The sequence below is a fragment of the Alternaria ventricosa genome (genome assembly GCF_023758065.1).
Source record: "Alternaria ventricosa strain BMP 2768 chromosome Unknown scaffold_1, whole genome shotgun sequence".
Lineage (NCBI taxonomy): Eukaryota > Fungi > Ascomycota > Dothideomycetes > Pleosporales > Pleosporaceae > Alternaria > Alternaria ventricosa.
Genome location: NW_026055681.1, coordinates 2,524,531 through 2,549,962, shown reverse-complemented (window position 1 = coordinate 2,549,962; position 25,432 = coordinate 2,524,531). Strand labels below are relative to the sequence as shown.

General features: G+C 52.8%; 10 protein-coding genes across 10 annotated transcripts; 5 read left to right on the top strand and 5 right to left on the bottom strand.

The window, feature by feature from the left end:
• Positions 1-845: 845 nt before the first annotated feature.
• On the bottom strand, positions 846-2,164 carry J4E93_000877 (uncharacterized protein; the record flags this gene model as incomplete). The annotated part of the gene is made up of 3 exons (XM_049338833.1): positions 846-1,196; positions 1,244-1,901; positions 1,953-2,164. The coding sequence occupies 3 exons, from the start codon at positions 2,162-2,164 to the stop codon at positions 846-848; spliced, it is 1,221 nt and encodes a 406-aa protein (XP_049204718.1).
• A 905-nt stretch (positions 2,165-3,069) lies between these two features.
• Positions 3,070-4,260, top strand: J4E93_000876 (uncharacterized protein; the record flags this gene model as incomplete). Its single annotated transcript, XM_049338832.1, has 4 exons — positions 3,070-3,360; positions 3,412-3,474; positions 3,532-3,786; positions 3,835-4,260. The coding sequence occupies 4 exons, from the start codon at positions 3,070-3,072 to the stop codon at positions 4,258-4,260; spliced, it is 1,035 nt and encodes a 344-aa protein (XP_049204717.1).
• Positions 4,261-4,878: 618 nt separating this feature from the next.
• Positions 4,879-5,675, top strand: J4E93_000875 (uncharacterized protein; the record flags this gene model as incomplete). The annotated part of the gene is made up of 5 exons (XM_049338831.1): positions 4,879-4,882; positions 5,059-5,079; positions 5,171-5,235; positions 5,291-5,362; positions 5,412-5,675. 5 exons carry the CDS (start codon positions 4,879-4,881, stop codon positions 5,673-5,675), a joined length of 426 nt encoding a protein of 141 aa, XP_049204716.1.
• A 578-nt stretch (positions 5,676-6,253) lies between these two features.
• J4E93_000874 (uncharacterized protein) lies at positions 6,254-7,550 on the top strand (the record flags this gene model as incomplete). Its single annotated transcript, XM_049338830.1, has 2 exons — positions 6,254-6,397; positions 6,453-7,550. 2 exons carry the CDS (start codon positions 6,254-6,256, stop codon positions 7,548-7,550), a joined length of 1,242 nt encoding a protein of 413 aa, XP_049204715.1.
• A 163-nt stretch (positions 7,551-7,713) lies between these two features.
• On the bottom strand, positions 7,714-8,492 carry J4E93_000873 (uncharacterized protein; the record flags this gene model as incomplete). The annotated part of the gene is made up of 2 exons (XM_049338829.1): positions 7,714-8,257; positions 8,308-8,492. 2 exons carry the CDS (start codon positions 8,490-8,492, stop codon positions 7,714-7,716), a joined length of 729 nt encoding a protein of 242 aa, XP_049204714.1.
• A 220-nt stretch (positions 8,493-8,712) lies between these two features.
• Positions 8,713-10,358, top strand: TCA9 (Succinate--CoA ligase [ADP-forming] subunit beta, mitochondrial; the record flags this gene model as incomplete). Its single annotated transcript, XM_049338828.1, has 6 exons — positions 8,713-8,766; positions 8,855-8,938; positions 9,002-9,074; positions 9,123-9,222; positions 9,279-10,164; positions 10,224-10,358. The coding sequence occupies 6 exons, from the start codon at positions 8,713-8,715 to the stop codon at positions 10,356-10,358; spliced, it is 1,332 nt and encodes a 443-aa protein (XP_049204713.1).
• Positions 10,359-13,597: 3,239 nt separating this feature from the next.
• On the bottom strand, positions 13,598-14,663 carry J4E93_000871 (uncharacterized protein; the record flags this gene model as incomplete). Its single annotated transcript, XM_049338827.1, has 3 exons — positions 13,598-14,047; positions 14,123-14,410; positions 14,496-14,663. The coding sequence occupies 3 exons, from the start codon at positions 14,661-14,663 to the stop codon at positions 13,598-13,600; spliced, it is 906 nt and encodes a 301-aa protein (XP_049204712.1).
• A 961-nt stretch (positions 14,664-15,624) lies between these two features.
• J4E93_000870 (uncharacterized protein) lies at positions 15,625-17,107 on the top strand (the record flags this gene model as incomplete). The annotated part of the gene is made up of 8 exons (XM_049338826.1): positions 15,625-15,639; positions 15,689-15,823; positions 15,878-15,994; positions 16,048-16,238; positions 16,294-16,416; positions 16,465-16,545; positions 16,601-16,668; positions 16,719-17,107. 8 exons carry the CDS (start codon positions 15,625-15,627, stop codon positions 17,105-17,107), a joined length of 1,119 nt encoding a protein of 372 aa, XP_049204711.1.
• Positions 17,108-19,301: 2,194 nt separating this feature from the next.
• On the bottom strand, positions 19,302-19,726 carry J4E93_000869 (uncharacterized protein; the record flags this gene model as incomplete). Its single annotated transcript, XM_049338825.1, has 3 exons — positions 19,302-19,390; positions 19,448-19,594; positions 19,669-19,726. The coding sequence occupies 3 exons, from the start codon at positions 19,724-19,726 to the stop codon at positions 19,302-19,304; spliced, it is 294 nt and encodes a 97-aa protein (XP_049204710.1).
• Positions 19,727-20,779: 1,053 nt separating this feature from the next.
• On the bottom strand, positions 20,780-25,413 carry J4E93_000868 (uncharacterized protein; the record flags this gene model as incomplete). Its single annotated transcript, XM_049338824.1, has 6 exons — positions 20,780-20,882; positions 20,933-23,675; positions 23,727-24,105; positions 24,257-24,393; positions 24,453-24,738; positions 24,802-25,413. The coding sequence occupies 6 exons, from the start codon at positions 25,411-25,413 to the stop codon at positions 20,780-20,782; spliced, it is 4,260 nt and encodes a 1,419-aa protein (XP_049204709.1).
• Positions 25,414-25,432: the final 19 nt, after the last annotated feature.

The window sequence follows — 25,432 nt, the reverse complement described above, 5'->3', positions numbered from 1 at the left end:
ATCCCTTCTTGGTCTGGAAAACAATGCTTTCATTCGGTCCGGCACGTAGATCATACGGGTCCTTCATGGGTACCTTGCAGGTTGCAATTTGCGCCACGGGACGGAACCATTGGGATCTGGAGACCGACGACAGCGCTCATGGATCCTTGAGCTCAGTAGCATTGGTGGTTCTATTTCTTTCGAAGTAACGCATCTCGTAGCGGCAGGTATACAGCCTGCTTCAGTCGCTTTCAATCTTTCGTCGTCCATCGTGGTATCCACGGAACTTGTGGCAACACGCATCCGCGGACTGTAAGAGCTTTCCCCGTTGCGTCCCGCACCGACCCAGAAGTCCAGGTCAGGAAATGATGATTTCTCCTGTCAAGGACGCTTACCCTGGTCTGTCTATTCCTAATTGCCGGACGTTCCTCCCGCTTCGGAAGGGAACTCCACGGGTGTGGAGTCAACGGCCAGGGACAGCGGACGCTAGCGCCTAACACGTGTTAGCAGCAACGCGCATTGAAGACTCTCTGGACCTGGGCTTCACGATAGGCACTGCGATGGATGCGAACGGACATAACGTGGTTCTGTAGATTGCCGACTTCTTCGCCGAGAAGGATGACGGAATACCACGTGGTGCGAGGCGCACTGCCGCAGGAACCGCCTTTTTCTTTTTCGCCACGAGGCACACAGTGAACTGACTCAACTACGACTCCACCCACCGTACGAACGCCATGTTGAATTCGGCATTCGGCTGACTCCACAACACCTTCTAATGCTCGTTCTAGTCGCATGCGTTAAGGCCTACGTTCTGTCGCTCGGTACCTGCGCCTTCTCGAAAACTCCCCTATCTGTTATTCCCGCGTCTATGGTTGGCCCGGCCACACGGCATCGGCAATGCTCCTGACAAGTTGCAGCTTCTTCCTCATGTCTTCGTAGCCGAGCGAATTGCCTTCCGCGTGTGATGCGAAACCGCATTGTGGGCTGACACAGCACTGCTGAATGGCGTCCTCGCGCGATTGGCCGGTGCCCTTTGCAATCCAATCAGCGGCCTGGTTCACCCTGGCGATCATCTCGTCCTTGTCCTCGAGCTTGGGGAATTTCGATGTGATTACACCAAGCACGACGTTCTTGTGCTTGGGAAGATGCGCTAGCGGCTCGAATCCTCCGGCACGTGGTGTGTCGTATTCCAAATAGTATGTGTCCACGTTCAAGTCCTACCAAGATCAGCACTTCATAACCGTGAACAAGGAGATGAACGTACCTGGAACATCTTCTTTGCAATGTTGTCGTATGCGCCTTCAGAGAAATGTCTGCTGCCTACGTAGTTACCGCGGCACAGGTGAATGCCGAGATGCATGTCCGCAGGGCGTTCGAAACACTTGTTGTAAAACTTGACATAGGCATCAAACATCTGGTCGGCAGTCTTCTCGTTAGTTGTGTCAGCCTTCCAGCCTGCAAGCATATCTTCTGAGCAGAAGTAGGCCAGGTTGGGGTCATCGATCTGAATGTTCCTGATACCCTGCGCGTGGAGGATCTTAAGCTCCTCCTGGTATGCCTTTGCGACATCCTCAAAGTACTCCTCGTCATTCGCATAGACCTCCTTGGGGTAGGCTCTCCCACTCATGTAACGGAAGTGGTACCAGGATGGCGAGATCAGTGTGATTTTGATGTTCTTCCACTCGCTCTCGGGTAGAAGGCTCTTCATCAGGTCCACTTCACGCTGGTTGCTTGAAGTGCCAGGGTGTTTGATCTTGTCGACACAGACGGTGACATGGTTCGGCACCTCCTTCGCTTCCATGAAAGACTTGACGTCCGGCGCATAGGCGCGGAACATGTCCTTGTTATAGCCCTTCAAAACGCCAAGCTGGAGTTCCTTCATGCCATGAAGTGTTTCGAAAAAGGTACCCCAGAACATGTGCCTGCATGAATGGTCAGTCTAGACTCGGACTAGCAGCATCCGGAGTATTAACCTAGTGTACTCTCCGCTCGACACAACCTTCAATCCGCAGTCCTGCTGGAACTTGACGACCTCGGCGACAGACTTGTCCTCCAAAGGAACGAGCTCCTCTGGCTTCGATTTACCAGAGTTAACATCGTAGCGCTTCTGCACAAGCTCCTGGGGGCGGAGTAATGAGCCAACGTGCTCGGCGCGGAATGGAGGGCTTCTCTTGAGTGACGACATCTTCAATGTGATAGTATGAATAGCTCAGGAAAGAACGAGTAATCAGAACGAAGCAATTGAACAGAAGAAAACTTTGCCCCTCATCATGTCCACTTGCCCCGCAATCACACGCCGCTCATTAATGACCGTTGGACCCTTTCTCAGCCCCGATATATCCATGTTCAGACGCCGGGAGCAGCTAAGCGAGGCTTAGAGGATGGAGCGTCGATGGGATTGGAAGAGTAATTGAGGGTGGCGGGTAAGCCATGTGGGAGGCATCTCAAGCTATGGTGGGGCCCTTGCTCGATAAGAGGCGCGCCACCCGATGTGACGCCGAGAGCCATGTGGTTACAAGGAAACTTGGAAGCCGCGAGCTTCCAAGTCATCCTTTGCTCACACGACTACATCTTAACTGCGATTGCGCGCTGTCGGTTTCCAAGTTATCGCAACGCACGAGAAATCCGCGAACACAATTCGGGTGTGCAGGCGCGCAAGGCGTGAAAAGGCAGCTTCGACCAACTAAGCATGAAGATATGGCTATGCTGTGGGGTGTATTGGGAGGTCCACAGTCCTTTTGGAAAACCGAAGAGACCGGAAGCTGCAGATCAGCAATTGTTTGCTGTACCACGAGAAGGCGACACGAAGATGCAGTATGCCCCACCAAAAGTATCCCATCGATGAATGACGGGCATGACGCAATACTCTGGAGAACGAGCCGCGGATATAGCCACGAACGAACGCAAGTTTCGTAAGCGACGGCGGCAGTTACAACGGCGAAAGAGAGTAAATCCGAACTTCGGGGAAGCTCTACCCCGCGCTAGGTGGGATGTCATGGCTACATATATGCTGTCATTCCCGCACAGCTTCAAGTCTAGACTTTGACGCCCAAAACACCTAAACACCAGACTTCACTACCTAAAAACAATATGACGAGAGTACTGCTTACAGGAGGAAGCGGCTTCATCGCTGCGCACACCCTCGATATCCTCCTAGACCATGGACACAGTGTAGTCACCACGGTGCGCACCCAGGAGAAGGCGGACAAGATCAAGGAATCATACAAGAGCTACGTCGACAAGGGCCAATTGAGCTTCGCCATCGTTCCGGATATCGCTCAACCAGATGCTTTCGAGAAGGCTGTTATCTCAGACCCTCCGTTCGAGGCTGTGCTTCACACTGCCAGCCCGTTCCACTTCAACGTCACTGATGTCCAGAAAGTGAGTTTCTTGGGAATTCAGTAAACCGGACAGCTGGCTAACACGACGAAGGACCTGATTGACCCTGCTGTCATTGGAACAACTGGCATCTTGAAGTCGATCAAGAAGAGCGCGGTATGTTGAGTCCGAAGAGTGCAAAACTTACATTCGCATGCTAATGATGCCGTGTAGCCCTCCGTCAAGAATGTCGTCATCACGTCCTCGTTCGCCGCTATCGTAAACGGAAGCAAAGGTTTCTGGCCAGGACACGCATACTCCGAGGACGACTGGAACCCGATCACACAAGAAGAGGCCACGGAGAACCCAATGATGGGATACAGAGCGAGTAAGACATTTGCTGAGAAGGCTGCGTGGGAATTCGTTGAGAAGGAGAAGCCCAACTTCACCGTCTCCACGATTAACCCACCGATGGTCTTTGGACCGATTGTAAGTCTTGCGATGCACTCTCCATTTCAATCGCTAACATGCACCAAGGTACACGCTCTTGACAGTCTTGACAACATGAACACCTCAAACCAGCGTATTCTGTCAGCGGCACAAGGCAAGTTCAAGGACGAGATCCCACCCAGTGGTGTACATCTGTGGGTGGACGTCCGCGACGTCGCGGAGGCACACGTAGCTGCGTTCGAGAAGCCCGACGCAGCCAACAAGCGCTTCTTCGTCACGGCCGGATACTTCTCCAACAAGGAGCTATGCCAGATCATCAAGAAGAACTTCCCCGACTTCAAGGACCTGCCGAGCGACTCAACACCAGGCGGCGATTACCCTGAAGGCACACCTGAGAAGGGCCTCTACACATACAACAACAAGCGCTCCATCGACATCCTTGGGCTCAAGTACAAGACCTTCGAGCAGTCGATTGTCGACTCTGTCAAGTCTTTCCAGAAGAAGGGATTGTAGATGGTAGCATCGATTATTCGGAAGGATCGATGAACGGCAATAACGGTATTCGATTGGCTATGTACACTATTTGGGCGGCGCGCTTGTTTGAGCGGCAAAGCATCGGTCGCATGCATGGCAATCTGAAGAAGACATGTTAGCATATGCAATCTCCATGTAATAGACAATACAGAGTGTGTATGGGCAATCAGCCTGTTGAGCTTGAATTTTTTTGGACTTCACCGTCTTTGACTCGGAAGTTATCGTTTGTGTTGATCATCATAATGCAGGAGTTGGGAGAGATGGTGATGACTTACGGATGAGTAATGCGACGCGACGCTGGCCACAACATGTGTGCTGCATGAAGCTGTTGATGGCCAGCGTTGGTGTGAGAGAATCCAGCAGGCGCGAAGCTTCGAAGAAAATGGCAGGCTTCGGCTGAAAATCGGGCCGAGCCCTTCCAAGCCTAGCGGCTGCCCCACCAACGAAGCCCATCGATGGCGGGCAGTGACAGCAAAAGCCCAAACACTTTCTCGAGAATTCCACGTCACATCGCTCTATTGCCGTCGCGTACCTCTCAGCCACCCCGTAGCCAACTCTTTTCTTGATCAGACAAGCCACGTCCGAGAAATCGCAAAGATGTGTAAGTTGCCTACCACTACCCCACCACCGCCTCGATGCGCATCCGGCGGACGTGTATAGCTTCCAACCGTGGGCGCAAGGCTGTACGAGGAAGATGCGGGAAATCTAAGACATGATGCTTTGTTCACGTTCATGCCGCAACGCTATGTGTACAATGCAGAACTGACTCCTCCACAGCCGACTTCAACGCCATCGCCCGTATGTACCACCGGATACAGCAAGCACAACCCCGCCGACATTCTCTCCGCGATCGCTCCATCCATCAAACCGCGACTGACCCTTGCTTCAGAGCAGTTCGTCCAGTTCTACTACAAGACCTTCGATGAGAACCGCGCTGGTCTCGGTGCCCTCTACGTATGCGACTCAATACCGTGTGCGCAAAGCAGCAGTCGGCTGACAAATGCTATAGAAGGAGACTTCTATGCTCACCTTTGAGGCGCAAGGTACTCAGGGTTCCGCTGCCATTGTAGAGAAGCTCCAGGTAACGACGATTCTGCCTACAAAACAGGGACGGGGCTAATGCAGGGAAGAACCTGCCATTCCAGCAGATACAACACCGTACCGACACCGTCGACGCTCAGCCTTCCGCCGATGACGGTATCCTTGTGCTCGTCACCGGTGCGCTTTTGGCAAGTCGTTCCCATGTATCGTTGCATCCGGCCTTGACTAATACTGAACAGCTTGCGGGCGAGGACAAGCCAATGAGCTTCACCCAGGCCTTCCAGCTCAAGAACGCTGATGGCAACTGGTTCGTTCTGAACGACGTTTTCCGTCTCGTATACCCCGCCGCGTAGGCTATCCGCTCGCTCTTGAGCTTGATTTCACCACACCGGTGACTTCGGGGGCATGCATAGAGAGTCATTGAGTCTTAGCGACTTTGAACACGACTGACGCGATTTTCCTACGAGTTTTGAGCATTTTGGCGGAGGCAACATAGGTGCGGATGGGATCGAGGATCGATGCTTGACGCAGTCGTCTTTGGGAGTGTAGCTACTCACGAGTTCTACACAGGTAGATTGAGCTAAATCTTCAAAATCGACTTGCCTTCTTTGCAGCCTACAGCGTCTCGAATTACATCTATCATCGTGCATATGCATAAGCCTTTTCCATGCGGCGGGTTTGTTTTCCGTGCATGACGCGGAAGAGAGCTTTGCCGCCATTCCTCCGCCCCGCGCTCACTTGCCGAAGCGAAGCTCCACGCCTTCCTCGGACCTGGAGCTTAGCTTACAACGACCATGGCCTCGTCGCGCGGCAAAAGCCAGGACATTCTGTCTCTTACTCGCAAGCATCGGCGTTACTTCACTTCGCCTCTCTTATCCTCTTGATACCCTCCTCTGTCTCTTAGCGTTCCATCACAGTCCATCGCCTCACAATGGCTTTCATCCAGAAGGGTCTCAAGAACATTCTCCAAAAGAATCCCCACGATGTTGTCTTCCTATCAGCACTTCGCACGCCAGTCACAAGAGCGAAGAAGGGTGGACTGCGCGATGCATATGAGCATGAGCTTCTAGGAGCGGTATGCCATCCTCAGCACCTGGAATACACAGACCCGAGTTCTAACAGCATCTCAGGTTCTCAAAGCCACGATGGCCAAGTTCCCCAATCTCGACCCCGCGAAAATAGACGATATTTGTGTCGGCACCGTTCTCGCAGAGCTCGGTGGCTCCAAAGCTGGTCGCATGGCAGCAAACCACGTCGGCATTCCCACCACAACCTCCTTCAGCACCGTAAACCGCGCCTGCGCATCTGGCCTGTCCGCTATAACTTCAATCGCGAACTCAATCGCAGTAGGACAAATAGACGTCGGCATTGCAGGCGGCATGGAGAGCATGACACGGAACTATGGCAGCAGGGCCGTACCCACCGAACTCTGGCCCGAGATGAAAGAAAGTCCCGTGAAGGAAGCCAGAGACTGCATAATGGCCATGGGCATAACCTCCGAAAACGTCGCATCACGCTACGGCGTCAGCCGCGCCGACCAAGACGCCTTCGCCGCCGAATCGCAACAGCGCGCCGCCAAAGCACGGAGAACCGGTCTCTTCGACGACGAGATCGTACCCGTAACCACCCGCTGGATCGAGCCCGAAGTCCCCGAGAACACAAAGAGCATCACCGTGACAAAGGACGATGGGATCAGGCCTGGAACAACGGTCGAGAAACTCGCGGAGATGAAACCTGCGTTTATCAAGGACGGCACAAGCACAGCGGGAAACAGCAGTCAAGTCTCCGACGGCGCGTCTGCAGCGTTGATGATGCGTCGGTCCACCGCTACGACCCTCGGTCTGGAATCCCAGATTATCGGTAAATGGGCGGGCACACAAGTCGTTGGCTGCTCGCCCGATGAAATGGGCGTCGGACCTGCCCTCGCCATACCCAAACTTCTCGACTACACTGGCCTGCAAACATCTGATGTGAATGTTTGGGAGATCAACGAGGCGTTTGCTAGTCAGGCGTTGCATTGCATTCGGACGTTGGGATTGGAAGGCAAGATGGATAAGGTGAATCCGAATGGAGGGGCTATTGCGTTGGGACATCCGCTGGGTGCGACGAGTGGTAGGATGTTGGCCACGTTGCTGAATGAGATGGGGAGGAGTGGGGAGCAGGTTGGTGTGTTGAGTAAGTGTATTGGGACGGGTATGGGGATGGCTAGTTTGATTATTAGGGAGTAGACAACGACATACTTGAAAATTAGATCTCGTTCATATCAGATTGAGGGTATCTTGCTGTTCGACATTTGTTCTGAACCTCCCTCGGAGGCAACTGGGTATCGAAATAAAGAAAATATTAACGCCAGTGAATATGCATCACTCTCTTCAGGCTCATCGCTGTCCTCTATGCCTTTCCTTTCTTGCTCTTCTTCTTTGACCGTTCAGCGAGAATTTCGTCGAGGAAGCTCTTGGGTTTTGTCCTCGCTTTCTTGGGTGCTGGTTGGATGGCTTCCGCTTCTTCATCTTCCTCCTCCTTCTTGATAGGTTTTGCTTCTGCTTGAGCTTCTGTGGCGACCTTTTTTGGTAATTCCTCCTCTTGCTTCACAGTGCCGCCTTCTAACCTCTTCGCCCTCGTCTCTTCATCTTCGTCATCGCTATCCGCAGGCTTAGCTTCCTGCTTCACCTTCTTCTTCTGTCTCTTAGATTTGAATGTCGCAGCCCTTCCCTCTTCGTCGTCATCCGACTCTTCTTTCTTTGCAGCAAGCTTCTTGTAATGTTGAGCTTTGGAGGCTGCATTCGGTCTCGCAGCTTCTTGTTTCGCAGTAATGTGGGCTTTTGCTTTCTTTTTGCCAATCAACTGTTGCAAGAGTTTGTCGTCTGATGTTCGTATCCTGCTGGTGAAGCTGCCATCTTCGATATCCTTGGGAACTATGCCGCCGACACCAATCCTAGAGACACTGTCAGAAGTGCGACCGGCACCACAAGAATGCGTATTTACCTGTCGTGAGCGTAATTTTGTTTCAGATCTTGATCATCGTCTTCAACTTGTGTTTTCGCATCACCATCCGCAGTGCCCCAGTCCGGCCGCGAACCATACAACGATGCCAAGAGTTTCTGACCCTTTGCCTCGAGCAGACTTATGCGATTCGCGATGACATCGCCCTCATTATTCCGCTTAGACATGGTTGCGCGATTATGTAGAGGCGCATCAAGTTCCAGTCGCTTGGTGTTACAGAAGTTCCCGGCCGCGATATTTTTGAGAGGACCCGGTTCATTCTCGGCGCGCTAGCAGACGTCCGCAACAGCCCTGTGAAGCCGCAACACCAACGGAGCTGTGCACTCCAGCTCTACCCCCTCCAACTCTCCTCCATATACCCACACGTGTGTCTGCCGCTCAGACATCATGTACAACTTCGCCCGCGCCCGGCCGCTGGCTCGCGCTGTCCGCGCTGCTGCTGTATGTACACGGGCCTACTCCGCAAAGCTGCGAAAGCCTCTTACGCAGCGTGCACCACATTGGGGGGTCATGTGCTAACACGGCCTAGGAGACACCTTTAAAGCGCTCTGTCGTCCAGCAAAGGAGAGGTCTCGCCATCCACGAATACAGGTCCGCTGCCCTGCTCGAGTCGGTACGATTGCTCCACCGCATGTCCACCAATTTCGAGGGTCTAGATATCTAATGCGAATTTCAGTACGGCATCGGCGTGCCCAAGGGTGGCGTCGCTACCAGCGGCGCCGAGGCAGAGAAGATCGCCAAGGAGATTGGTATGCGACAGCAAGAGTGAATGCAAAGTTCTGGGCTAATGCGCGCAGGCGGAGAGGATGCTGTTATCAAGGCCCAGGTTCTCGCTGGAGGCCGTGGAAAGGGTACCTTTGACAATGGCTTCAAGGGCGGTGTCAGAGTCGTCTACTCGTATGCTATGTCGCAACCATAACACGACCGCGGCCACCCTCTAACACAACATGCAGTCCCCGCGAAGCCTCCATCCTCGCCGACCAGATGATCGGCCACAAGCTCATCACCAAGCAAACTGGAGCCGCCGGCCGGCTCTGCAACTCCGTCTTCATCGTCGACCGCAAGTTCGCCCGCCGCGAGTTCTACCTCGCCATCCTCATGGACCGCGCTTCACAAGGACCCGTAATCGTTGCTTCGTCGCAAGGTGGAATGGACATTGAGACTGTTGCCAAGGAGCACCCCGAGGCCATCATCACCACCCCCATTGACATCCACAAGGGTGTCACCGACGACATTGCCCGCAACATTGCGACCGAGCTCGGTTTCTCAGAGCAGTGCATCGAGGACGCCAAGGACACCATCCAGAAGCTGTACCAGGTCTTCATGGAGAAGGACGCAACCCAGATCGAGATCAACCCCCTCTCCGAGACCACCGACCACCAGGTCCTCGCCATGGACGCCAAGCTCAACTTCGACGACAACGCCGACTTCCGCCAGAAGGAGGTATTCGACTGGAGGGACATCACCCAGGAGGACCCTGAGGAAGTCAAGGCCGCCAAGGTTGGCCTCAACTTTATCAAGCTCGACGGTGACATTGGCTGCCTCGTCAACGGTGCCGGTCTTGCCATGGCTACCATGGACATCATCAAGCTGAACGGTGGCGCGCCCGCTAACTTCCTCGACGTTGGTGGCGGTGCTACACCTGAGGCTATTAGGCAAGCGTTTGACTTGATCACCAGCGACCCCAAGGTCACTGCCATCTTCGTCAACATCTTCGGTGGTATCGTCCGTTGCGACGCTATTGCCAAGGGTCTCATCCAGGTCGTCAACGAGATGAACCTCAAGACTCCTGTTATTGCTAGGTTGCAGGGTACCAACATGGAGGCTGCTCACAAGCTCGTAAGTTCCGCCAAAACAACAAACATGATATATATCTATGCTAACACGTCATTTTCCAGCTCAACGACTCAGGCCTCAAGATCTTCTCCATCGATGATCTCCAAGCCGCCGCTGAGAAGTCCGTCCAGTTCTCAAAGGTCGTCAAGATGGCGCGCGACATTGACGTCGGCGTCGAATTCACTCTTGGTATTTAAACTCTTTCAGCATGAACCCTTTGCTGGCTGACCACGTTTGTGCATGATAGGTTTGTAGATAGATGGAAGCCGAACTTGAGCAAGCGGTGTGTCTTATGGAAGTTTGTTCGGTCTTTGATTTGTTTGTTTTGCGTGCGGTTGTGTGATCATGTCGTATGGTGGTGATAAGAGGGGTGGCGTGAGGCGTTGACAGCCTACCCCGCCCATGTGTGACCACTGAACCAGATTGCTGATGATGATGATCACCATTCTCACGACACTATGATCCGGTTGAAATGACAGTTCACAGACCCAATTATCGTATATGCGCTCGAGTTCAAGAGGACGAAACATCGTGTAGATATGATAGCTTTTAGGAAGGGCACAGAACAACCCAACAAACCCACCGCATCCAGGTCTCTTAATGCCGCTTTGGGAAACAGCACGACAGCACGCTCCACATACGCTGTACGTCTATTATTTTGAGACGAGCACGCCTCATCGCAAGCTCGTGGAGAATTTTTGGAGAGGAGAGCACAGCTCATGTCCCAACACATCGGTGCTTTTAGAGAGAAGACCACAGCTCATATTCCATATCGTCGAAAGTTTTGGAGGAAGGCGCAGCAGCACACTCCATGAGCGTTTTTTCCAATGTGTTTGGAGAAATACAGGGAAGTGTGGATATTGAAGAGAAGTGGAGAAGTGAGGCGAGCGGAGGTATTTATACGCCTTTATCCACGTGCCGACCGTACATGGCGCTGTTCTCAAGAGTTTTAGGAGTGCGTATGTTGATGCAGGGATTGGAACGACGATCCCCATCGGAAAGGCCTTTTCGGACTTTTGAGTAAAAGAGGGATAAGACACTCCGCACAACATGGGACATTCATGTCTGGATTTTTGGAGTCCCGAAGACCAAAACGGATGTAGGAAGGAAAGCAGAGAAGAGGCGAGACGAGGTTTATATACCCGTGTCCTGGCTCGTGCGCTGCGCATACATGTCTGATTCGTTCTTTTTATCCTCGAAATACTTTTTGAAGAGTTGGACCAGTGTTTTTCATATCGCAGTCTCGAATTCTTTTTGGAATGGAGGAAAGGCTCTTTGCGCAGCATCCAAAGTATGTTGATATTTTTTTTGGAGAACACGAGGTCGAAGTGAAGTTTTAGGATAAGGCGGGAGGAGAGCCATCTATACTCTTTTGCTTGTTTTCAATCAGCTCGCTACTCCACATTGTTGCAGTATTCTATCCTTTGTGGTGCTCGATATGTTTTCGGAGGGTGGAGGAACAATCCTCACATACCGAAATAGCGCCATGTTTTGACTCGGAGAGAATAGGATCATGTTTCTTGTCGTCGATTGTTTTGGAAAATGCAACAACAATGGAAGCGTAGAGGTAGGAAGGAAGTTGAAGAGAGGCAAGGACCGAGCTTTTATAATGTTTAGGAGACTTGGCAGGTGCACATGGACACGTTTCCATAGTTTGTTGAGTTTTCGATGTTTTCGCAAAAGGGTGGAGACAAGCTTCTCATAAGTGAAGACTCAGGCTGGTTCAAAGAAGACGACGGCACTCAGAACATTCCGGGGTGATGGCTGATTTTTGGTAAAATTATTAAAAGGCGTAGGTGTAGAGAGAAAGACGAGAAGAGGCAGCGAGGGCAGGCTTTTATATAGCTTTGATAATGTCTGCTTACACATGCACATCGTGAACGTTTTTTTTTATTTGAGAGATTTGGTATGTAGATCCGAATCGGAAAGCCGCTTTTCACGGGTAGTGGTAACAGTCACTTTAGAAGACGCGCAGCAGTCGCGCACAGCATGCGCTTATTCAACTTCGGTTTTGGATAATACAAGGAAGGTGCGGATAGTAACAGGAGCTGTGAGGCAGAGAGAGCCGAAGACGAGGATTCATACTGCGCGACTGAGCGTTTGGCGCACATGGCTGGTTGGCATCGTCTTTTCTTGTGGGTACTGAGTGTGTTCGGAAAGGTCGGAGAAGCAATGCTCATATGCATACATGTTGTTGTTTTGGAGAGGAAGAACGCCACGCACAGCATGTACGTTTTTTTCCATGACTTTTGGAGAGAATGGAGAATTTAAAGCAATGAGAGCAAAGTAGAGAGACAGGCAACTTAAGGTTTTATAGAAGCCAGAAAACGCGCTCTCCGCGTATGAAATTCTGAGTTGTAGTTTTTCTTAGGCCACATGTAAGATTGAACTTGTCCGGACGCTTCACATATGTAGGCTCCCAGCTGCTTTTAGTCTTGCTCACCGTCTAGCGTGGTATATATGTCGCTATCTGGACCTGGCTACGCAAGAGAAAGCCATGGCAAAAGTGTAGATGTTTTTGAATGGGTATATGGGTGGAGATACAGGCAGCTCTCCATAGATTCTTGAACGGATACTTTTGGAGAGACATTGAAGTCGAGGTTGCGGAAGGAGAAGAGCGGCAGACGGTGAGGAAGTATATATGCTACTCACTCTCATAAGCTGAGCCACGACAACTTTTACCTCCGCTGTGTCAGCGCATGAAACAGCGAGTAGTTTCGCATCTCTTCAGCATGGTATGTTCTTGTAGTGCACATGCACGACCATAAGGCCATGCGAAATGGCTTTTGGTAGACCGAGACTGGTGCTCAAGAATGCTCATCCGCTTGTTGGATTGGCTTTTTGGAGAAGCAAGGACGACAAAACTCCATGCCACTGTTTAACGCCGCGTTTTGGAAACACGTAGATTAGGTGTTGTTTATGGAAGAGTTGTCCATCGGCGATAGAGGGGTTTATATACTCAGCCCTGCACCAACACCGCCAATGAGCTTTCGACTTTGTGTAGCAGCGGAGGTATCCTGAAAGATGATACCAGTTGAGCTTTTCGCCCATGCGGTAATATACATATGACTGTGCAATGCGGAATTTTCGTGTAATGATACTAGAGGCAGTGAGTGAATCGCGCTGACCTCTTTGAGCGCTAAAAGACATGAAATCTGAACGGCGCATTTTGAGACCGCCAAAGCTTTCGAGGCCGCATGTATGGCTTTGGATGTGATTTTGAGTTTGAGTGGCTGGTTGTGGAAAGAAGAGATGTAGCTCAAGTGAAGGGTGTTTATACGTGGAGGAGACTTCTCCGGTGCGCTAGTGCCACCCCGAGCTCCAACGTTTGGTATGACACCACTGTCCATTTTCACATGAGTCAGCACATCAGCGGAAATGTAATAGTTTTGCCATAGCATTGAAGTTCATCATACGATGTTGCTGCTTATAGAAATCATACACCAAAGTCTCCTTTCAATGTCAGCTTGAGCAAGTCGTCCTTCACAATCTCTTCCTTGCGACTAAGAAGGTCCTCCACATCCCAGTTCGCAGCGATGAAACGACCACTCAGGAACTTCGCCTTCTCTTGACACAGCCAAACGGCAGTACCACCGACAAGCTCGGGGCTGTCTTGGTTGAAGAGTGAGCGGAAGGGCTCACGCAGCATGTCGGTCGCGACAAGACCCGGATGCATCGACACGGCGGTAACATTCGGGTACTCCGCAGCGACGTACGTAGCCAACGCGTCGAGGATGAACTTAGACATGAAGTAGGCGCCAAGCGGCGGAACGGTAAAGAACGCCTGCCATGAGCTTACGTTGACGATCGTGGCAGGTGTATCGGGGCTGGGCAGTAGGCGAAGGAAAGAGCGGATGAGCAGATAGTTGCCTTTTCCGTTGATCTCCTACAATGGATGTATCAGTTCATGCGCTTTTGACTCAGGCACTGCGGGATGAGCAGCGAACGGGACGGATCTTACGAAGTTCCTCCACCATTGATCGGGGTCTGTGTCGTGCAGTTTCGGTCCGTCTCCAGTCATGGCGCCGGCTGCGTTGACGAGGACATCCGCATGGCCGAATTTCTGCCGGATCGCTTCGAAGGCGGCCTCGACGCCTTTCGTGTCGGAAATGTCGAGAGCGTATGTAAGCGTTTCGATGTTGGGGTTCGCCTCTTTGACCGACTTCTCAGTAGCTGCGAGCTTTTCGGCGTTGGATGCCAGCAACGCAACACCCTTTACGCCGGCCTTCACGAAGGCAGGTACCATTGCCTGAGAGACCAAGTCTTAGCAGACGCAATAATGACGCGAATTCATGGTGAAAGGGGAACGTTTTCGGTCAATTGTTTCAACATACCATGGCTCCTATACCACGCGAAGCGCCAGTGATGACGGCTACCTTTCCTGCCAGGCTATGCTCTGGGATGCTAGGATCGATGGCAGGGTATGCGTCTTGGTGTGCATTCTTCGTGAACTGCATAGACGTGACATAGAAGTCTTTCGGGAGCTTGCTGAGGTCGGCCATTGTGAATGTGCTTGAGATTCAGACGATACGAAGAATACGCTGTGGCAAGATAACGCAAAGATACTAATCGGAGTCTAGAAGTACCACAGTCCACTGTGTTAACTTATGCGAGGCTCTGGGGCCAGAGGCCCCGCATTCGGGCTGCGACAATCGCCTCGTCGTGTCTCCACTCTTTTGGAGCACGACTTGGCCATAGCAAACCATGTAATAAAAGCGTTGGCATGTTGACACCGGGGCGTCGGCAGTGAGGTGTTAAGGTTGCGGAACGTCCCAAGCGAAGCCCGTTGGGAATGTTTGAGCGAACGAAGGCGATGATCGTCTCCGCTTAGGGTCTAGCGTAGGATTGCGGACCCTGTTTTTGACATTCACCTGAGATCGATGCAGAACCCCCAATTTCCTCAATCCGGTCCGAATCGTATCGACATCGCTATCGGCACCAACTCATTCGTCTAGCGACTCGGGGTTTCGATTCGACAAGCTTGACCAGCGATACACACCTTCGTAGGCAATGTTTGTCCAACTGAGGATCTGACATGTCGGAAGCGAGGACGCACACATCGGAATACCAACGTGTGACGACGTCAACAGGAATGCGGGTACCCGAAAACGATAGATCGTGATGGCAGCATCAGGGGCAGTAAGACATGTCGTGATAGCGGAACCCACTCTGCATGTTGTCTTCTCGGCGCCCTGATCGACCGAATGCACACCCATGCGGGTGAAGGGGTCGCGGGAAATTCTTTGGCGATCTTATACCAGGCTGTGAATGCAAAGCGTTCCATCCATTCTCTTGGAACCTTGGTCTCTGCAGCATTGTTTGTATACTTCAACAGCCCAAGAATGTCAAACCTCTCCCCACTCTGGCCCCATTCAACTCCGCAAGTTGTTCGAGAGCACCAACTGTAGCTCAACGCAACGAACACGTACTGAACGGCAACTGTATTTCACAAAGTAAATCAGAATGACACTTCATGAGGTAAGCTGAACCAAATGGGACGCCTTGAGTGGCGCTGACTTCGATGCAGGATCTAGGCCCCAACCTCACGGCGACCGTCCTTGTGACGGGGCTGCTTGCCTTCATCACCATGGGTATGCGGGCGTATGTCAGAATCACCAAGCATAACTGGGCTCTCGAGGACTGGGTAATGGCAATAGGATGCGTACGTATCTGACCTTCACAGTCGTCGAGAACACACTGAGCTCACTCACCACAGTTGCCTCTCATGACATTGACCATCGTCACCACTATTGGCTCCTATTATGGTATTGGCGCCAAAGACAGTACTTTTGCTAAGCCTGGCAACCAGAAATACGTCGAGACAGCATATTTCGTGAGTCATCATCCAGTGTAACACCGAATTGGTCGGTGGCTAACAGCATTCAGTGGTTCTTTCTCTACGAGGTCTTCTACTGCACATCCATCATCTTCGTCAAGCTGAGCATCGCCTTCATGCTGAACCGGATAGCCGGCAGGAGAATGGTCTATATCTACATCAACTACGGCATCATGGGCCTCTGCGCGGCCACGAATCTGGCAGCTATCCTGTACATCATCTTCCAGTGTTGGCCGGTGGAGTAAGTACAAAGCAATCCGGCGCGATATGGGCAATGCTAACCGTATACTTCTCAGGGCTGCTTGGAGGGCTGACCTTATGGCTGAAGGTACTTACTGCCAGCCCCCAGTGTATCTGCAGAATGTGTACTTCTTCTGCACTTCGGTCAACATCTTCACTGACTGGGCTACTGCGCTCATGTGAGTTACTCAATTTTTTGCTATCGAGTAGGCACTAACGCGGACCAGGCCAATCGCTTTGCTCTGGAACGTCCAGATGAACAGGAACACCAAGATCTCAGTCGGTGGCATCTTGAGCTTGGGTATCTTGTATGGCAAATCCATGAATCTGAATGACCATTGTACACCGCTAACATCGCTCTAGCACATCCATTTCCGGCCTGGTCCGTCTGAAGTACACCGTTGGCCTGACAAGCAGCCATGACTATCTTTGTAAGCACCTCCAGATCCTCATTCCATCACAACACTAACATCTCTCCCAGACGGCCTCGCCAACATCCTCATCTGGGGCTACGCCGAACCCGCCCTCGGCATGCTCGTCGGCAACATCGCAACCCTCCGCCCACTCTTCCAACGGCTCCTCCACCTCGGCTCAAGCGGCTCACACCAGCCTCGCTCCGGTACACCCCACGGTGTCAGCAACCCCGACCGTTCGCACCGCTACAAGCCTTTTGACACCGAGCTCGAGCTCGGCACGGTTGCAGACAACCAGGACACGCACATGCCGGCCATCAAGGTTCATGCGGGACGCGTTAGTGTATCGAGTGACAGCGAGAGCCAGAAGGAGATTCTGGAAAAAAACGATCGGTTTCTGAACAACAACAAGGATAGCATCGTTGTTAGTCGGCATGTGGAGATTAGTCGGGATTAGTGCCTCGTAGGAGTGGCTACTTGACTGTCTGAGGGGAGCATGAGGGGAGCAAGTACGACGGGTTCATGACTGTATTATATTGTTCACATATCATGTCTCTCGTTACCATCGAAAGAGTAAAGATGTGATTATCCTCGTCTTTTTCCGCGACATCAGCTTGAATACGGCCATTTACATCGTTTCAAACAAAATCTTTGTACCGATTCAGGAGGATGTGTATTTTGTATTACATCTGACGTAGGAAATAGAAATGCAAAAGACAGCAACTAGGTTTTGGTATTGATAGAGTTGAAGCCAGATGTAGTAGGCAAAGAAGTGCCGACGTTCATACTTTCGGAAGGTGGTTTTTGGTGGCGTTCATCACTATCACAACACAGGATCTTCTGTCATACAACTAGTGAAAGCCGACAAAGAAGAGGCCATGAACTTTCTGTTCATTGCTTTGGTTGGAATTGAAGAGCCGCAGCCCAGCAAACTCCATGGCAATGATGATTCCCGGGTTTCGGACTGAGGCCTCGCATTTGTGGGGAGGAATGATGACGTGAGAGCGCAGCTTTATACGCAAGAGGCCGAATGGCACTAGTGCTCTTGCCGCTAGATTGAACAGCTAACATGAGCTGTAATTCTTGGTTTTTGGAAAGTTATTACCAACGGCTGTCTCATAAGACGTGAATAAAACATTTTGTACAGATGAGCATCCGAGTCCATGCCCACATTGTCTTTCAACTCGCACAGGTTTTGGTGTCGACTTCTCGCCACATAGCTTAGGTAGTTGGACATTTTAGAGGACAGTCACTCAGCAGCAACTTAAATCCGAATCTTGGAGACAGCGAAAAGCATTATGTGCTTTATGAACATGTTTGATCCACCAGGGCACACACATGATCTTGTCTTACATATGTTTGGAAAGTTCCGAAAGGCCGCGGCCATCATAGACACCTGCGAAGTTTTGAACTGAATGTAGTTTGGAATAGATAGTAGATGAAAGAGAACAGTTGAAGAAAAGGTGCTTTATATGCAGACAGCTCCGTGAGCTAGGGCCGTTGCATAGGGTCTCCAGTATTGAGACTCGTGAAAACAATATGAGCTGGCAGTTATCGTGTATTTTTAGCCGAAGGAGGAATTTTGGAGAATCCGGCGGTGACTCGATGTGGAAATACGCCTGAGCACATAGCGAGTGAAGACAGCCCTCTTAGTTCCGTGGGAAGAGGAACTCAACTTCATGGAGTGAGGTAGAATGAATTTTGGAAGACTCGAAATTCCATGGCCGATGTAGGTACACCGTTTTGGGAGAGAAGGCGACAGGCGAGAACATGATTGTGACCTCACGAGGTTTGGGGGAGGCGGAGGAGACAGAACTCCATTAAGGAGGATTCGAGAACTTTTGGGAAAAGCCAGGAGGCTGTGGATGTTGAGAGCAAGAGTGAGTAGAAGAGAGAGAAGTATTTATACAGCCAGCGCACGGCTTCAGGATGTAATAGCTATCCGTTGGGCAGTACACGCGCCTCATGCCGTTAAAGTATCTCGCTTTGAACGGAATCGAAGGTATGTATATACCAAAATGCATCGAGAAGCTTGTAGTTTTGGAAGCCGCAGAGAAAGGACCATAAGTCGCGGAGAAACTTGTTTTGGACAAAAGTGGCAGTCTGTCACCAATGACTTCGACATCAAATGCCCAGATGGTCTTTTTTGCCCACACGACGAAATGGACACATCAGACCAGCGTAGTGTTTTCGGAAAAGCTCAATAGGAGTGTGGTTGGCAGGAAACAACATGCCACGTGGAATCCTAATTTTTTGGTTCGAGCGAGAACTCCATGAAAGAGCCAGGTCTGGCTTTTGAGTTTGGTTCCGACAACCACTCATCGGTATGATGGAGTCTCGTTTTGGAGAAAGTAAAATCGGAAGTAGTGGATGATAGAAAGGGAGGTTGGGAAAGCTGAAGACGGTATTTATACGTCTCGACGCACGCAGCGCTCGAGCTAGTGCAGGTGATCAGTCTTATGATGCATGACTCTTGGTATGCCCAAAGGGTCTTCACGTAATCGCGCATCGCCTCCCATGTGGTGGACACAATCTTCTTACTCACGTAGTATCATTCTTTATTAGTATTCAGGTGACTTTAGGGTACTCATTCGTTGTCCCCGTCACCAAGTTTATCAACCCTTCCGTGACCGAGCATCGTCCCCGGTCTTCTACTGTCCACCAGTCTGATTATTCTTCTGCTCCATACCCACGCTCCTGCCACCAGCCTTTGTCGTGTCGCCAACGAAGTTGCCGGCCGCTATCACAACACGTCAGCCCAACTTATCCAAACGCGGCCGTTTCTGGGGGCACTCACCTTTGGTAGTATCACCAGCACCCTGCGTAATACCCGTGACAGCATCACCGAGTCCCTTTCCACCAGCCGCGACGACATTGCCCGTCGCGTCAGTGACGCCTTGGACGCCCTTGCCGACCGTGTTTGTTGCGGCGCCTAGAGTGTTTCCTGGATTGTTAGCAAAGACTCTCATATATTCGTGGCCGTGATGCTTAAAGAGCGAAAAGGTAGATGGAACGTACCGAGACCGCTGGCAGCGGTGCCGAAGAAGCCCTTCTGTTGGTTGTTCTGGTCGGACATGATTGCTTTGTGTGGTAGACTCGTGCTGTGATTCGGATCGGAATATACAGCTTGATGTGGAGAAGTCTGAAGTCTCGGTTTAGAAAGTGTTGAGAGTGAGGTGTAATGTGCTTACTGAGGCCAGCCCGATGTTCTGATATGTGGTTGCCCACTCTGTCCTTATGACGTAGCCAGTTGCGCCATCCTCACCTGCATCCCTGCGCGCTGCCCCTCACCTGGAAGTTGCGCAAAGACGCGCAACGCTCCTGCCGTCTGCAAACGTCCCGCAGTAAGATCGACGTTTACATCACATCACATCATTGGCAGGGAACGTGCGTTCAACGGTTCCAGGCGCGGACGCAGACTTTCCTTGGCCCAGACGCATCACAGACAGTATCACAGACAGAAGCAGAGTGATAATTTTTTACCAGTTTATTCGAACTAGATCAAGCTATTGCACAAAGAGTCATCTCCTCATAGATCTTGCTCTCGTGTACGCAGGATCTTTTTCGCAAGTGCGTGCCTAAGCAAGTTTGCTATCGTCGGCGGACACTGCATCACCAAGCCACCACTCTCTGTAAGAGGCAAAAAGAAGGAAAGGAGGATAACATGAAGGGGGAGTGGGATTGGAGAGACCTCCACAGGAAGACACGGTACTTCTTTTACCTCTTGGTCCTCCCTACCCCAAGAAAATCGCAGCGCAAAGAAAAGATGAAGGACTGAGGAAAACTCGGCCAAAATGCCCACCCAGGGCGCTCGTGAAAAGCGTGTGGTGTAGACCGTCCCCATCTTCAGATCCGGAACGCCGTCATGAAGCATGCGTATGAAAAGAGTCATCGAGGCTTGTACCAACCAATGGTTTGAACACCCAAACCCATTTCGTGAGACCGGCCGTCAGACAACAAGGAAACTTTTGAAATCCACCGCTCTTGAAAGTCGCAGTAATGAAACCCCGCGAAATGCAGAACAATGCGCGCGCTGATGCCCCCTTCTATGCAACGAAACAGGCGATTAGATTACCGCGTGCGGTGTGGTCTATGGGTATAACCGTCACGCGCTCGAAAGGAAAGGTAATCACTCGGAAGGCTTGGCCTCCGCGTCGGCAGCAGACTCATCTGGAGCGTTGGATGTAGAGCCAGCCTCGCCGGCGTCTTCGTTGCTAAGAGCAGCAAGTGCACTGTGCATTTGTTAGTAAACATGTCAAGAATAATCAGCACGGGATCTTACCTGAAAGCGTTTGCATGAGCAGTGGCCTCCTTCTCCTTCTGGACAGGTGGTGTGCCATTGCGCGAAGAGGCGTTGGAGTCTTCACGGCTAGCCATGCCGGGACCGATACCACGGCGGCTACCGGCGCGGTTACCAAGCATGGACGGGCCGAGAGCTCCAGCGTTGTTTAGGTTGCGTCCAGAAGCACCCTTGGACAGCTTGCGGAGATCGTCCATTTGGACACGGCTGCCAGTGTCTGGAGGAGGCTGCATGCCACCACCTGAGAACGAGCGAGCGTCGCCGCGACCCATGGGAAGACGGCCACCACCACCACGTTGGTTTGATCGTGTGCGCTCCATCTCGGCGGCCTGTTGGGCTGCCATGGCTTCCTGATGAATCTCGGCGATGGTCTTGGGACCCTTGAGGATGTCCTTGGACTTCCAGCCGGACTTGCGCATGTCGACGGTGTCAAGCAACATGAAGTGCATACGCGAAGGAAGACCCTCCATGTTCATGACCTTCTCGATGCGCTCGAAGTACATGTTGATCATCTTGGGGCCGGCTTCGGCGGATTCCATCGTGGCACCCACAGTGCGTAGCAGCTTGACCAAGCTCTCAATAGCAGCCTCATCGGGGAGACCCTCAAAGTCGAGAAGCTTGAGCACACACTCGTGCATGATGCGCAGAGTCAACATGCCCAACTTGTATAGCTCTCCGATGAACTGGATCAGACCGAGACCCTTACGCTTGGCTGCAGCGGCAACGTAGTACTCGTCTGACAGAAGCTTCGCCTCCTTTTCGCCTTCAGGCGCTTCGGGCAGGTTGACTTCCCAACCACGCTCGAACTCCTCTTGACAGCGGTTGAGGAGGTACTTACGGAAGAGAGCACCACCGACAACTGGCGCACCGTGCTTGTCGCGGACATTCTCATCCTTGATCTCGGTGCTCATGGTCTGCAACATGCGGCTACAGAACTTGGCATACATGGACGACCAATGAGACTCGTCACAAGCCTTCTCAAAGGTGAGCTGAATGACCTGGCGAAGAGTGCGTCCATCAGTCTCATCCTTTGACTGTCCAGCGATCTCGAGGATTTGATCGGAAATCTTGTCGAACTTGTCGGGTGTCATCTTGTTGAGAGCGGCCTTGACCTTACGCTGTACCATATCGGGAGCCAAGTGGCCTGCGCTCATCTGAGCCTGGACAGCAGCGGGCTGAGTGAGCGACGTAGGTACCCAACCAGTCTGCGAGCGTTGGAGTGCCTTGACTTCCTGGCCGGCAGTCAAGGGCATTTGCTTGGCATCTTGAGCATTGCCGCCACGGCCACCCTTATGGCTGTTTTGGCCGCCCCTACCGCGTGAGCTGCCAACGCGAGGTGAATCTGGTAGCCTGCGGTCGGCGCTCTGGTAGGAGTTTTGACGTCCTGACATCGACTGCCCGCCCATAGGAAATCCACCACGACCTCCACCTAGAACGACATGAGCAAGAGGGTTCGTCATAGAGCCACCGCGTCCGCCTTGGGCTTGCTGGAAACGCTGTTCGGATGTCGTACCTGGCGGGAGTGTGCGGCCTCCTGGCTGGAATCCACCACCTTGCCCAAATGTACCCATTCCACCGCCACCGCCACCGCCAGGGCGAGAGCCTTGACGTCCACCGGCGCCCAGATGCATAGAGCCGGGACGAGCAGATGGAGGACCGCGAGCAGATTGGGGCTCGTCACCGACTGTCTCCTTGAGCTTCATGTCCCAGTCAACAGATGGCTTCTCCTTGAAGACATCCTGGAACTGCAAGAGGAAGTCCTTGTCGTACTGGCGGCCCTTGCTCCGGTTGCTGTTGTTAAGAGCTGGGTTGGGGCTGGCTACGCCTTGAGGATACATGACCTCAGCACGGACTTCGAGGAAACGTGCAGTCTTGAGTGCCTGCATACCAGCAGTCGGCTGTGCGGGCTCGACAGACTTGTTCGTCTCGAGCTTGAGAGCAGCTGGCTTGGGCTTGGAGCCAGTGGGGGTCTTGGAGGGTGCAGGTGCGGCAATAGGAGCTGAGGACTCAGCGGGAGCCGCCTCTTCCTCAGTCTGAGAGGCACCAGGACCGAACATGGTGTTCTTCTTCAAGCTTGCGAAGAGAGCCTTGTCCTTGGCTTCGCGCTCGGCCTTTTGCTCAGGAGTCTCTGCTGCGCGAGCGGCTTCAGCCTCTTCGGCTTCGCGCTCTAGCTTGCGCAGACGCTCCTCTTCCTGCTTGACCTTCTCGGCAGCGTTGGCCTTCTCAGCCTCGGCCTTCTTTGCCTTCTCCTCGGCGTAGCGCTTCTCATCTTCTTCGCGCTTCTTCTCTTCTGCCTCCATCTCAGCAATCATGCGCTCCATCTCTTCGTCTTCGAGGCGCTTCTTCTCAGCCTCGTCAGTCTCGGCCTTCTTGGCAGCTTCGGCATCCTCCTTCTCCTTGGCTTCAAGAGCAGCTTTGGCGTCGGCCTCTTCCTTAGCAGCAAGCTTTGCATTGGCTTCGGCCTTGGCCTCTTCCTCTGTAGCTTCCTTGGCCTTCTTCTCGGCTTCCTCTTGTAGGCGGAGCTTCTCCTGGAACTGCTTGACAAACTCGGCCTTCTTGGAAGCGGTATCTTCAGCACGAGTAGAGTCGGTGGCGCTCGGTGCGCGCGGAGGGGTGGGAGTGGCAGCAATAGCGGGAGAGCGAGGCGCAGCAGGTGCAGCGGATGCTACAGCAGGCGGGGCAGGCGAGGCGCCCTTGGGCTTGAAGTCGACAACTTCACCATCAACTATACGCTGTTAGCATTGTCATATCATCGCATGCAAAGATTGCAACTTACCAGTCTTGATCTGGATGGCCTTGCTTTGCCTCTTCGGACGCTCAAAGGTGGAGCTAGGTGCGGGGCTTGCCGCCGTCATGCTAGGAGTGTGTGTGTGCGAAATGTGGTTGACGTTGGTCATCGCAGGTGTGGAAGGCTGAGGAACAGCAGATGACGGGCGCTCCGACATGTTGGAGGGAGTGCGCGACATGCTCTGAGCCTGTGGCTGATGACCGTAGGGGGCAACACCGTAGGGAGACGGTTGCATCTGAGGAGGGAATCCACGACCTGGGCTAGCGGGGACACCTGGGTAGTGGATGGACTGCTGAAGTCCGTAGCTCTGCGGGTAGAAGTTGTTGTACGGGTCTAAGTTGGGCTGGGGCATGCCACCGTAGATGGCCTGTGAGGAAATTTGTGTTAGGAATGATTCGATATTTGTACTTGAAAAGACTGAAACATTTGGTGGCGGAACAATTTGTGTGGGGACATTTGCCGAATCCGATCGACCTTGGTTGAAAGGCCTCTCGGTCCCGACAGAACCATGGCTGGACATGGGAGAACTGTGGGAAACTCGCGAACCAGTCGATAAAACCGATCTGCGAGATGAAGAAACTGAGGGAGTAGCTGAAATAGTAGAGGATGTACTTGCCTGTTGAGGGTACTGTTGTTGCGGGTAATATGGCATGCTCTGAGGATTAGCGAGGTGCTGCTGCTGATGCATAGTAGCAGGTGTCATAGCAGGGCTACGGTTCTGCGTGTAAGGAGAGCGCTGCGGGCCAGGAGGGTGGAATGGCGCAGCCTGGCCGCGGCCCATCTGAGGCATCGGGCGGAACGGCTGTGGCGAATGGTTGGCCATGTGCGGGTTGTATTGACCTTGAGGAGGGAATCCACCACGGCCGCCTCGGTTGGAGTACGAGCCGCCGCGGCCCATGTTTGCGTTGCTCATGTCGCTGTGCGCAGACTGGGAGGATTCGCGACGCATGTGTTGAGGCATCGTGTGTGAGTTTGGTTGAGGGGGCATAGCAGGGCGTGCCTGTGGTGGGGTCAGTATGTGAAGCGGAAAGAGGACTATATGGGGGGCAGGGCGCAAACTCACGTTAGGCTCAGTGCTTTCACCGCCCTGGCCACCGAACACAATGTTTGGTCTAGTGGGCAGTCCGTCGGGCTTGGGACCTCCCGAAATGGGCGTAGGAATGGGCGATGGTGAATGAGCGGGCGAGGCAACGCGCGGGTTCTGCACCTGCGCCGGGTTCAGGTTTCCCTGGACTACGGGCGAGGCGTGGGCAGGCGCTGGTGAGCCAGCAAGCGAGCCGAACTTGATACCAGAGGGCGGGCCGCCTGCAGTCGCAACAGGCGGGGTCTGCTTGATCTGGACAGACGACTTGCGCTCGTGGGCGCTGCCGTTGGGACCACCGCTGACGATGGTGGGCATGACGGGAATAGCAGGCTTGAGGGCGCCGTTGCCATTCACCGGGGAGACAGAGGAGCTCTTGCCATGCTGCGCGCTCTGCGGTCCTCCCACTGCCACGGGCGGCGCTGCGCTAGACACGATCGTGGGTTTGGTCGCGTTGGCGTACGAGCTGCGGGCAGTGGGTTGAGCCGAACCGGCGGCCACGGTGGCGGACGATCCTGTAGAGGAGCTGTTCGCGGTCGCAGACGAGGAAGCGGCAATCGGCGGGGTTTGCGAAGTCGAGGCGGGATTACTCATGGACTCGGTGGTGGGTGAG